Raw genomic sequence first — 14182 nt, forward strand, 5'->3', positions numbered from 1 at the left:
ACTATGCAAGCATACCATATATATAAATTGGGTATAGAAAAATTAACCACCATTAGAAGAGTTCTGTGTAGCTTGAAAGCTCTTTCACAAACCAAAGTTGGTCCAGTATAAGATATTACCTTACCCACCTTTTCTCTCACCATCATCTCTGGCACATATTAATGTATTTGAAGATCCTGCCAATAGTTTCACTTCTCATTTATAATTCTGATAATTTCAAACTGGCTGTAAGATGGTGGAAGCCCAGTTCAGCCAGCTTAGTCTTTCAGAAACCACCAGGGCACCAAGTCTCAGGCACCATAGCGTAATTCAAGGAAAGATCCTCCACACAAGATTAAAACAACAGATACCACTGATCTCAGGATGTGAGTAGTTTCAGTGTACTTGCTACCTGGTCACAAGACAATTCCTCTGGTTTGCAGTATAAATATAGCTCCTCATTTCAGGGGTCTATAGAAAGTAACCCATTTTAATAAAAAGTGGGGGGGGGGCTTGTCCTCAGGCCCTTTCCCAGTGGAGCGATTTCTATGCCTTTTCACTATGAGAAACAGATTTATCCCTTCACTGGCATTAATGCAGAATCAGTATTTTAGAATTTTTTTTTAAACAAACATTTAAGAGCTACTTCTGTGGTAGCACAGATTAAAATAAAACACTTTAGATAAACAGATATCACACAGATCTCCATCCAACTGTATTTGAAGTAATTTATACAGTCCTTGATTTTTTTTGTGTGGTGGGGGAGGAAACAAAAACACTTACTTTGAATTTTGCAGATAGTATAATAATACTGAACTTTGCTTTTTATAAAATGAACACTTTCAGTGTTCAAAAGCTGAAGTCCAGGTTAACGAGGCCCTACCTCTGCAGATTCACACACACAGTGAGATCTACCGTGCATATGAACTTGCAGAACTGGTGCCTTAGTTGATATTCCATTCCATTGCTTTGGTCTCTTCAAACAATTAATGTTTCTGCAAGTGTTCCAAACTATCCACACCAATGCAGACACTTGTGATTCCATCCTGCAAAATGTGCTATTTTATTTGCCAGTTACAAAGTGCAATTTCAAGACAAGCTTCTCTAACAAGCATTCAAAAACATGAAAAATTTGGGAGTAAGCAAGACATTTATTACATATAGATTATTGATAATTTTAATTAAAAACACGACCTCTTACTTTGTTTCTACAGCTGGTGCCAAAGTTTAAAATCTTGGGTTAAGGTTGGGGAACACATTCATTTTGTGAAACCCTGAGGCATGCCTATTGTCGTCCAGTAATAATATGAAATGCTCGAGCAACATTAAGTAACAGTACATTTTTAAAAATAAAACGCAGCTGTGACTATAATATAAAGTTACTCTGTGTAAAAACTAATTTTAATAAAACCATAAGAAAACATTTTAAAATAAAATTAGCATTGTTTTTTAAACTCTGGGATTATAAACAAGGTGTGAAAAATCATCTCTGTATTCAAATACTTGCAGGTAGAGCAGATGGAGTAATTTCTGCTGGTACATGGAAGCTGGACATGAGATGTTAAGCCAAATTTTGAAGAAATGGTCTTCTGAATCAGAATCTAAAAATCACATAATAGAATAATGAAGCTACTGCCCTTTGAAGGCAAAATTCTGCTCTGTAGTTATCATTCCTGTTTCTGGGGCAAAATGGACCAAGAACAAATCCAAATCCAAATGTAGGGCCTTGACTACAAGACTTGGTCCTGATTCTACAAACATATATCATAGATTCATAGATACTAAGGTCAGAAGGGACCATTCTGATCATCTAGTCCGACCTCCTGCACAGCGCAGGCCACAGAATCTCACCCACCCACTCCTATGAAAAACCTCACCTATGTCTGAGCTATTGAAGTCCTTAAATCATGGTTTAAAGACTTCAAGGAGCAGAGAAGCCTCCCTCAAGTCAACCATGCCCCATGCTACAGAGGAAGGCGAAAAACCTCCAGGGCCTCTCCAATCTGCCCTGGAGGAAAATTCCTTCCCGACCCCAAATATGGCAATCAGCTAAACCCTGAGCATATGGGCAAGATTCACCAGCCAGATACTACAGAAAATTCTTTCCTGGGTAACTCAGATCCCATCCATCTAATATCCCATCTCAGGGGATTAGTCCTATTTATCCTGAATATTTAAAGATCAATTACTTACCAAAATCCTATTATCCCATCATACCATCTCCTCCATAAACTTATCAAGTATCTTAAAATCTTAAAGACCAGATAGATCTTTTGCCCCCACTGCTTCCCTTGGAAGGCTATTCCAAAACTTCACTCCTCTGATGGTTAAAAACCTTCGTCTGATTTCAAGTCTAAACTTCCTGGTGGCCAGTTTATACCCATTTGTTCTTGTGTCCACATTGGTGCTGAGCTGAAATAATTCCTCTCCCTCTCCTGTATTTATCCCTCTGATATATTTATATATCACTGAATATAATTGCTTACAGCTAACTGTAGTAGAAACGGAGGTCTCAATCCAACAAAGCAGTGAAGCTTTAGTGCTTACTCTTGAGAGTAGTAAGCAATACGTTCACTAACAAGTGTTTGTAGGATCAAGTTCTTTGATAGTTACCTAAGGTACACAGCTCCGCTGTAAACATTCTGCAAAAGAATATTGGATACTGGAGAACCTTTTTTGGGCCAACAGAGCCCTTAGGACTGTAACAGATGATCCATCCAAGAAGAAAAGAGGTGGCTTGCAAATCAACATCCTTTTGCAGGAGAATTTTAAATTTTACACCTAATTATATTAGATTGAAAATAAAATAAATTACAGCTTCATTTTACAGAAAGATTTACAATACACAATCAGAAAAACTATACAACTGTACAACAGTCTCTCCTTCAATGTGTTTGAAATATGAAAAATTGCACTATTCAGCTTCCTCTCAAGAAGCAATACATATTGCATTTTCAATCTGCTCTTCTTCCAAAACACTAATGTCAGTAGCAACTTCAGATATGGAGCTACTAAAAAGCTGCACACAGAAAATGTTGAGCAAGACTCTCTGCGGCTGGTCTTCTCTGTGGCTGCTTAGCTTAATTCTTATCAAATGTCAAGCTGCACAAGGCACTTGCTTATTTGTAAGGAATGCATTGACTTGTGTGTTTAAGATGCATTATTCTTCACACTAAACTCCAGGACTCTCTTGAATGGGGTGTATGTCCTCACAGGTCTTGAAGTTTCAGGAGACCTTCTGCTGTCGATGTTTATACTACTAAGAGATGGAAAGACATTTTAACTGTCAAAGTCTGTGGGGTTCAACTTGTTTTGTTTGACATGTCAATTGGGGCAGTTAGACATAAACTTCACTGCAAAGAACTTGTGTCTTGAAGGTTCTTTTTGATACTAGCTCTAGAAGCTCATGGTAATGCACATTAGATACACCCCAGATATCTTTTTAAATGTCACAAAGAACTCTTGATAATCTTATGCCGGATAATAGCAAGTTTGGGATCTGAGCATCAGCAAATCACATATTAGAATACATAGCAACACAGGTGCTCTAATTTAGCATGCTTTAAGTCTCCCTAAAGCCATAAAAACTAGTGACATGGAATTAAAAAATAAAATTGACTGTAAAAACATAGTTTCATGAAAACTAAACTAGGTAGATGTCACAGATAAATTTGTGAAGAATGGAAGAAATTTGTGAAGAATGGAAGAAATCTGAGAGCTATGCAAAGGCTGCTTTGAGACCTAAAGGGGCCCCAAGCAGCACCACAAAGAAGCATTTGTCAGCTTCATAGTGCCATTAAATTACACTTTTGGCTCAAAGTTGCCAAACAAGCTGAAAAATGGACATGGTAGTTTTTATATTATGAGGGCAAATTATATTATACAAGATAGTTTACTGATTTCATGTGCCTATTTGCATTCTTCAAAATTAAATATTTATTTTGCAGGGCTGTTAAAATGGATTATTGTACTGCTGGGTATTTTAAAAATAGCAACGCTATTGGGGTTTATTGTTCATGGACAATTATTACTTTTTATTTTGAGTTTTGAGCAAGTTCTATCCCCCTCCTGATGCAAGCGCACAGAGTCTTGGTTATAGAAGAACTAACATGGTTCCACTGGAGCATGTAAGAGAGAGAGTGTAGCCCATACACATGGGCTGTGAAGACACCCTTCCCCTCAAAAAAAATAAAGCAGTTTAGGTGCAGGCTCAGGAGATAAAACAAAACTAAGCAGATCCAGTGGCCAATCCCCATGTCGGGCTGGGGGCATGTACAAGAACTACGGCAGCCTTAAAAGGAGCTCTACTGCCACTACTCAACCTTTAGAAGGAGTTGCCACTTTTTCCTCCCACCCCTGAAGCTTGTATTAGTCAGGCTTGGAACAGGATTCACCTACCTACACGCACGTAGTTCAACAGTTAATATGTTAAAAGTTATATTGTAATAGCTTTCAGAGGAGCTCTTACAGCAAACAGTGGTCAACAATACATTATTTCCTATATTAGGTTCCTGTAGTATCTCCAACAATCTCTAGCAATTTTAAGCGAACACTGACTTTTTAAAATAGTGATGGACCATGTATGTTATGAATACACAACATTAGCCTAATTTGAATTGTGGATCAGCCAAATTCCAGTACTGCCTAACATACTAGATACTTTACGCAACCCAACTGAAATGCTGAAGTTCTGCTGCTATGTTCTACTGCACTCACAGTAGGAAAACTTGAACACTATTTTTCCTATAGGTCACAAGAACAGTTCTTTGATATCCCCCCAAAAGGTGGAACTCTAGGGGGCCTAGGTTTAACTCCCTGCTCATTTTACCCTTTTGTAGTTAAATACTCCAGGAGTCTCTACCATGGTCCATCATTTAAAGGAAAGAAACATGTTTGTTGTAGGTGTCAGAAATTAAGTCAATGGTAAATATCATTTCCATGCTATACACCACTCTGTATGCCATGATGAAAAAGATCATTAAATAAAAGTACGTTAACCATTACGCTGCAGATAAGTTCTTGAGAAATTACTGTTGGTAGATATATAAACTGTTGTTCCAAATCCATATTCTGGATAGATTTATTGACAATGATTTTCTGCGGAGAACCTTTCCAGTAAATTATTTGAAGCTCTGAATACCTGGATGGAAGATCACATCCTACTCCGATCTCTCTTGTTTCTACATTAGTCCTTGGCTGGGTTTCCATTAAGTAGTCCAACCTGTCTTGTAATTCTTTATTCTGGAAAAGAAGGATTTTCTGCATGACCTTTCAAGTTGCATTTTCCGAGAAGACAAATATGTTTTAATGATTTTAGCTCATTAACATTGTATTTTCTCTTTTAAATTAATAAAGTCCAGCATAAGGCTTTCATCAACATTCCAAAAATATTATTTAAAATACACAAAAATTTATTTAGGAAAATAAAGTTACTGTGACTGTAAAACGTAAGTCAATCAATGCCCTACATATAGAATGCTAGATTTGTTTAATGTCTCTATAGTGTAAATGCATAACTATGTTACAGAAGTTCAACATGAATGTGAAGATTATTTGTTTATTACATGCATTCATGATGATCCTGATGTTACAACTATTTCTGTTTCCATATTTAAGACCAGTTACTACATACAGTGAATTTACATAAAGGAAATATCAGACAGCATAGTTACAACTCTAACAGTTCTTGTAAATCACATCAAAATAATTTTAACCCTTAAAAAAGTAAAGCTAATTGAAGTCCTTACCTCACATTCTAGGAAAGAAATTTTTTCTAGAAGCTGCATTATAAACAATTCCTTTTGCTTGATCTTTTTCTTTAGTATTTCAATCTATGAATGAAAAAAATAAAGGAAGATCTTAAGGCAAAAAGAGATAAAAAAAGAACAAACAAAAGACTATTCCACAAACCAAAACTCATTGGATTTCAGTGTGCAGCCAATATTGTACTTTCTGTTCTAGAATGTGTATATATTCCAAAACAGTTTGAATTCAAAAGGGTCAGCTTGGGTAGTTTATACCATGATCACAGACATGCACTAACATGGCTTAATGCAGATGCCATGATCATACATGTGTACTAACATGGCTTCTGACACTTCATGCATTTTTAGACTATGGAAAGTAAAAGTTTTCAAGTAACAACTAGCTGATATAAAAATATGTAACAAAATAAAACCAACTAAATTACAGGGTTCAGAGGACTCTGCTCTCAGGTTTTGAACTCACCCAAAACTTTTATTACATGGTGCTAATCTCTTGCCCTTTTTTTGGCATTTATTTGGCATAGCATGAAAATTCAAATATTTCTATATGAAAACTTTTATATTTCATAGTTGGGGAAAAAAGTCATCATCAACAATTGCTTGTCAGATTGATGATAAAATAACAATAAGAGGTCACCTCTACAATAATGTGACATTTTCTGGGCTCTATAGGGAACAATATCAACATCAATACAATATTAATAACTTCAGATTCCACCCTTCATTAGGGCAACCTTTCACCACTCAATTTGTGCAAACTTGTCTTAAAAGCTAATTTACCCAGCTACAAGAGGATCTCCCCTGAGTAGTGGGATCTTTGCATATTATTGTAGCAATTTTTAATCACACATCCCTCCCAGCCACTACTACAATGGGTATGTCCAGAAAAAGATGGGCATGACCAAAATGCCACAGAGCTCCCCAGTTGCAGTACCAGTCCCTTGGGGTCATTGGTAGATGGCTCAAGGGTGTTCTTAAACTGGGGGGCTGGTTTGGAGCAAGTAGCCTCTGAAAGCCTCCATTGTCTCCCCTTTTGTCCCCCTGCCAAGTTGTGCTGATGCTGCTTGCCTGCAGCTGAGGTTCTGGCCCAACATGTGTATTTCTGACTCTTGTGAAGGAGTATTTTAAGAAACCTGTTAACTGATTGCTTAAGTGAGTTCCACTGAAGTGATCTGTATGTTGTTTGGAACAGAACACTAATATAACAGCTCAAAACACAAAATGGAGTAGACAAGATTGAAGAGATGAGCACTGAAGGCTTTGCAAAAGTACATTCTAAGAACCTAAAGGAGAAAAAGGGACGCTGCTTGTTGTGGGTGTGTGAATATGATGTAGTTTCAGGCACAAGAGAGAGATGCAGCACCAAGAGTGACAGAAGACAGCTCAGGTTACACCTACATTACAAAAACTACACTTTTCAAGAACAGTTTCAGGTTAACTAGTTGTGCCACTACAGTGGAACTGGTATAGCCTTAAAACATTGTTTTAAAACTATACACAATACGACTAAGCCGTGCTAGCAGTGATGTTTTTTAGTATACAGTTTCCATAGCATAGGCTAGTACAAAGAGAATTTTGGAGGAAGGCTCGAGAGGAGCAGAAATGGACATTTTCCAGTACTTACTACATGTATGTAAGAAGTTATACCTGAACATTTTACATAGAGTGCTGCAATGCAAAACCAATGCTACATTCAAAGTACATGAATTTCTTGGTTGTTCCAAATTTGTATGTTGTATTAAAGGGCCATTGTCTAGAGTCAGACTTTAGACCTGAAATTTAGGTTATTAGTAATATACTAATATGTATTAGTAATAAATAACTTAATACACCAGACTGTACCCCTTTAAGAACAAAATGACACTACTCAGTTATTCATCCTATTAACAAATAAATATTTTAAAATTAGTTTAAGTTATTAATGGTATTTTCTAAACTGTTTAAGGATTCTTTAATGGTCTGCATGAAGAGACGCTGATAAGTTTTATGTTACAAGAACCATTCCCCTAGATCATTAAAACAGAATTTTCTTTTAAAATCTAGTTTTTTTATTTACTATATATACTTTGTTTACTTAACTTTTTTTTCCAGCCTGGACAATAATAATGAAGTCAGATTAACTTTCAGGTAAAGCTGGTAGAAATTTTTCAATGAAAAGATTTGTGGGTGAAAAACAAACAAACAAAAAAATCAGTGAAATTTTTTTGACAGGCTCTGCTTTCAGTTTCTGAATGCTGTAATGTTTTGCTTCCACTGCCTGGAAATACTTAAGAACAACCTTTTCTAGTGGTTTTTTGAAAGGTCACATTTCTGTTTACATCCCAACTATATTTTGGAATTTGAGTCAATGGCGCCTCTCTAATATAAAATACAATTGTGGGTATAAACATAGCTTTTAATCTAAAAATAATATATTTTAAAGGATGCAGGTAATGTCCTAGGTGCAGGAAAAAGGGCTGATAGCCAATATTATTTACTGGATTCTGTATGAAGTCATGTCAGAACTTAAACAGTTAAGTTCCAGTCCACCTATACTGAATAATCAACCATTTAAAAAAATAAAAATCAAAAGATCACACTAACAACTGCATTCTGGTTTCACTGAAGTCAGGATGAATTTTGATGTTGGACTTCCATAGAAGCAGAATCAGACATCAAGTTAGAGTTTTAGCAAACCTAGGCCCCATTCCTGCCTACTTCTGCATGTAGGTATATCCTCCTGCTCATGGAGTACCCATTGACATAAGTGATTTTACTGTTATCCATAGATGCTGGAATACAACATATGAAAAAAAGAAAAAAAAAAAGTCATGCATGCAGATTCTTCTTTAGACCTGCTATACTAGTATACAACCTAGCACTGTGCAGATGAAGGAAGGGGAATGCTACTGGAGCTGCCACTCAGCAAAACTGGATATGCCATAGCACAAAAACGTGAACATTTCCCACGCCACCACCACAATTAAATTCAATAGTTTGGGCTGTGAGCCAAGAAAAATTATATAAATGCCTATAACTATGTTGCCACAAGAAAATTATAAAAATGCCCATGAGCAATAAAAATAGGTATTTTCTATAAAATTCTCATTAAACTAAATGGATTTTACCCTGTCAGATTGCTGAATGGCTGTGACCTTTATATATAAAATTTTAAGGAAAAAAAAGTAAAAACTATTTATTCATAGAAGTGCAGTAAAGTTTTATTTTAATGAATTAAATTAAAAAAACAGCCAATCAGAAGGCAACTGAAGTTCCGAATAATTCAATTTTCCACTTATAACTGTCACTGTGGTACACTGGAGAGATAAGGTGTTTGAGGTAATATCACTAACATGCATCAGAGTAAAACAAAGTCCAAAAGCCTGGCTAGCTCTCTCTCTCTCTCTCTTCATTTCATCTATTTTTCCCCCCTTTAAAATTTTTTTTTATTAAACTGTTTTTTGCTATTAAAAACCCCTTCTATGTAAAGCTCTCCAGCATATCTGAAAATAAACAATAAAAAGGTCTCAGAGAAAGAGGAAAAGAATCTGAAAAATTCAATTTAAATATTAAATACAATGGCCATCACTTTCACAAAATATCCATTGCAAACCAATATAAAAAATTAATGAGTGCAAAAAACCCCAAAACAGTTCTAAAGAGAAAGACCTGGAAAAGGTTAGAGTAAAACATTGATGAATAAAAAAAATGCAAAGAACTTAAAGCATAAGATTTGTGAAGACAATAATAAAAAGAAGTACAGCCAACATGGGTATTTATCTTAATAAAAGTGATGTGTCTAATTTGTATTTTTAATCATTTATTTTCAATAAATGTGTCATAAAAAGAGGTGGCAATTCAATTACTGAAAAAAAGGCAAGAGTAAATTCCATACTGTAAATTTTTCAACTAAATGATAATGACAAGATACATAGCAGTGAAGAAATGCTATGATCAACTCATCCATTTCTTTGCAAATAAGGGGTTTATTTTCAGTTCAAGCTGGTGTTCCTTGATCTGTCTTTCACTTTAAATAGCAGATTCTTCTCTGGCTAAAATATAGTTCCATTAGCATTGTCATTTAAAACTAGATTTTAAGTGATCTTTTCAGCTTTCATATTTTCATAGAAAAGTAATGTTTATAGCACCTGCAGATACTTGACAGCTATTGATCCTGGTCTTTAATTATTGCTGTGCCTAACACTATAATTATAGTTCAGCCAGCATTTTTATTATAAGTGGGTTTAGTCTTCCCACAATTTTGAAAGTGGAATATACTGACAGTATAAATTGTTTTCTTATGGTGGTATTTGGCATTAATATTCTGTTCCCCTGCCATGCACAGAAGGAAATCATTTTGCTATCAGACATCTGTATGTGTAGTGAGAGCAGAGGTTCAGCTTGAAACCAAGTACAGCTGTGTAATCAGAGGACAATTTTTCCCTTACTGAGGCAGATCCTGTTACTGGAGATATTACACAGTAGTTGGTGCCAATTCTGATTTTTAAATTAATTTGGAAAACAAATGTTTTTATTTAGAGTAGTAATCTAATTAGACACCAATAAACATTTTTGAAAGTCAACTAGGGCCTTACACGTCTACCTTTTCATAACAGTTTATTTTACTGGTTCACAGAGCGATTATAATTCAAAGCCTTTACACCATGGAAGTTAAAATTGAGCAAAGAAGATGGTTCAATATCACACTGTCAGGTACAAGTAGATGTAGTCTGATTAAAATGGAATCTACGTATATATTCATATATATTCCACATCTACTCAGAGTTAGCACTGTATATACAGATCTGAATGATCTGAAAATGGTCTAGGGAGATTATACCTAGAACAACAATGAAAATGCTAGAATTAAAAGGAACATATTGAAATACAGAACAGAACACCAAGATGGAAAGCTTGATGGATTCTTCCATCTCTCCCCAACATGGTATTGACTGATTTTCATTCAACTGGTATTCTATGATTTGGCATCAGATTTACTGCATTTGTGTTCCAAGGCAGGAGCCACTAACGGCTCGGAGTTCTGAACCATACACACCAACAGCAACATTTCTTGGCTCATTTTAACATGGTTTTATGGCTGCAGTTAAATTCCATTCATCCTTTTCTTCAGTTCCTTTGGAGAACTGTGCTAAAATTGTAATCTAGTAAGTACACAAGTGTGTAAGAAAAGCAAAGTTTCCTAAGACCTAAAAGCGTATTTGTTTATATCAGTAAAAACAATATGGGGTAAGATCAATAGAGGATCTGATTGGACCATGTGGATTACATTGGCAGTGAGTTGTTACACAAAATACCTAACTCCTTAAATCCTATAATACTGTTATTTTATATACTATATATAAGTGACATTTCATTCAATCCAAGATTTTAGCTATGCTGACTAAAATGATCCTAAATCCATTAGGGGTGAAACACACCCAGCAGTGGACAAGCCACAGACATCTCTCCACTGTGCAGGGAGGAGGACAGAGGTGCAGAAAGACGTTGCACCCCCTGAATGTGGCAGAGCTATTCTCTGTGCCAAATGCACATAGGCCAGCATGAAGGATGAGCAGGAATGTAGACAGTGAGCTTGCAGTTATTCTGACCCTTTGAAGGGGACAGTCAGGTTCTTGGCAACTGCTGCAGTCCAGGACCTGGAGGAGCCACCACAAAGGGGATATAGAGCGGCTGAAGCCTTGTCCAGGAGCTGACGGTGGATTTAGACCTCCACTAAGAGGCCATTCACTGCATCTTTGGATAAAAGGTATTAAATTCCCACCCTATGGCCTTTCATGTTGGGAAAAGACATTAAGAAGCAATCAAACCTGATTGTATAAAAACTTTTAGGGGACTAGGATACCCTTGATGAGGAGATGCTACATTTAAAGCAAACATAGAAAAGGAAGCAACAACTTTGGATGAGTATAAAAGATATATTAAATAAAGCATTAAATTAAACACAATATATAGATACAGTACATTGATATAAATAACATTACATAAAGTGAAAGTGTGATCTTCACTATGTTAGGAATGTAACAAGGGTATTGGCTCAAATATGCTTACTTTCTGGTAAAATGTTTTTAAAATAACAGCAGTGATACTTCAATCTTCCATAGTGCTTTACATTTTGCAAAGAGCTAGACAAACATAAACTCATGGAATCTAATCTAAAACACACACAACATCCCAACACACAGAAAGAGATGGTCTCTGCCATGAGCATTGGCAGTGTAAAGCAGACACACAGTACGTGGGGCACAAGACCAAAAAGCCATGAAGTCAGAGTTTTCATGCAGGGATATCTTGCAGAAAGAAGTGGGTTTTAAGCAGCCTGTTCAAGGCATAGGTAAATATGTATGGGGAGAGAAGGAGCATGACAAATTAAAGATGATAATCAGGCTGAAAGCCTGATAGGAAGGATGGCAGAATTATCCACAATGAAAGGTGTGGGTGAGAAGTGGAGCAGTTTGGGACAAAAATAATCCTCCAACTCTTCTCAGACTTACTCCTGGATCCATTGCAGTCTGGCTTCTATCCTCTGTACTCCACTGAAAGTGTTATCACCATGGTCTAAAAGGACAGCTTTCTGGCTAAGACTTGGAGCCTCTAATCTGGGGTCGGCAACCTTTCAGAAGTGGTGTGCAGAGTCTTCATTTATTCACTCTAATTTAAGGTTTTGCGTGTCAGTAATACATTTTAACGTTTTTAGAAGGTCTCTTTCTATAAGTCTTTAATATAACACTAAACTATTGTTGTATGTAAAGTAAATAAGGTTTTTAAAATGTTTAAGAAGCTTCATTTAAAATTAAGTTAAAATGCAGAGCCCCCCAGACCGGTGGCCAGGACCCAGGCAGTGTGAGTGCCACTGAAAATCCGCTCGCGTGCTGCCTTTGGCACGTGTGCCATAGGTTGCCTACCCCTGCTCTAATCCATTCTTATTCTTGATCTTTACTTAGCCTTCATTACTGTTGGTCACTCCCTACTAGAAATCCTGTCCCCCCAAGTAGTTTTCATGGCACTGTCCTCTCACCATTCTCCTCCTCCTTCTCTGACTGCTATTTTGGTATATCCCATAGCCCCTCTCTCAGCACTTGACCTAGCACTTGACTCTACTCCCTTTACACCTTATCTCAGCTGTTCTTATCTTTTCTCACAGGTTCTACCAACATCTCTACATAGAGTCACAATTGTTCCTCTCTTTAGACCCATACTGGCCCATCAAGCATAACTGACTATTTCTCCAACACTGTTATTTGTATTACAGTAGACCCTAATGATCCTAATCAGAGCTGAAAGCCTCACTGGGTTAGGGATGCACATCATTCTGGATGGCTAGTCATCAGCTCAACTTTAATATGGCCACTCTAAAGCCCTTTATTTTTCTTCTCAATGCTCACTATCTTACCTCATTTTCTGTTGTCATTGACCACACCCCCATCCTCCCTATCCTGCAATGTCAAGGTCATCTTTCACTCTCAATCTCTCAGCACACATCCAGATCATCATCAAATCTTGTATTGTCTCACTCTCCTCAACACTTAGAAAATCCAACCTTTCTATTTCATCCCATCATTTAAGATGCTTGACTATGCTCTTCTCTCTCACCTTGGATACAATGACCTCCTCAAATTCCCTTCCTTGCTAAAACAGACCATCAATCCTCTCTTTGAAAAAATGTTCCCCTGACATCTCCTGGCATAGTCACCCCAGTTTAAACCTTTCACTTTTTGTTTCAAGGCCCTACAAAACTTCACCCTGAACTACATCTTGGAACTCTACTTTGCTCTTTTTCATGTGAGCAAAGATGCTGGTTTTGACATCTACTTAATTTCTTTTGCCCTCTCCTGTCCTCTTCTATACTGCTTTCTGTGCATGGAACAAACTCTCAAATTCAGTGCATCAGGCTCTCACACTCTCCTCTTCCCAATCTCTTTCGCAGACCCACTCTATCTGAAGCTCCAAACAAGATTGTTTCTTTTAAATTATTTTCAATCTAATACAACTCCTTCCTCTGGCTCTCCCAGAGTGTCCTTTCTGTACTGAAAAGTTAATATTTGTTTTATACAATTCGATCTTGAGATGGTGAGACACATCTGAGAGGAAAGAGCCAGAAATGTAAGGTTAATGGTAGAAAATTAGATTTGGGAGTCATCAGCATAAAGCTAGGTCTCTGAACCCATAAGAGCGAATAAGATCATTAAAAGAAGAGGAGAAAGCAAAGGACACTGCCCTGGGACAAAGATGTGGGGAAGGAACAGAAGAAAATCTTCAAAAAGAAATGCTGACAGAGTGAACAGTGAGGTTAGAGAAGAATCTGGAGAGTACAAAGCAATTCAAAGCCAAGGAAATGAGAAAGAGAATGACAAAAAAGAGAAAATATTTAAGAGAATGATAAAATCATGTCAATCTTTGCCTTTTTAAAAAAGGGGTTGTGTAAATGGCACAACCTTTAC

At 36.7% G+C, this 14182-nt stretch overlaps 1 protein-coding gene across 1 annotated transcript in view; it reads right to left on the reverse strand.

Moving 5' to 3' along the window:
• LOC119863058 (myocardial zonula adherens protein-like) overlaps positions 1-14182 on the reverse strand; it is a 55723-nt gene that overhangs the window by 13407 nt on the left and 28134 nt on the right. The window contains exons 9-10 of the mRNA XM_038420809.2: positions 5727-5810; positions 5120-5220 (exon numbers count right to left, since the gene is read on the reverse strand). Coding sequence (XP_038276737.2) covers positions 5120-5220; positions 5727-5810 — 185 coding nt within the window. The remainder of the gene's footprint in view (positions 1-5119; positions 5221-5726; positions 5811-14182) is intronic.

The sequence above is a fragment of the Dermochelys coriacea genome, chromosome 10 (assembly GCF_009764565.3).
Source record: "Dermochelys coriacea isolate rDerCor1 chromosome 10, rDerCor1.pri.v4, whole genome shotgun sequence".
In the NCBI taxonomy this organism is placed as follows: Eukaryota; Metazoa; Chordata; order Testudines; family Dermochelyidae; genus Dermochelys; species Dermochelys coriacea.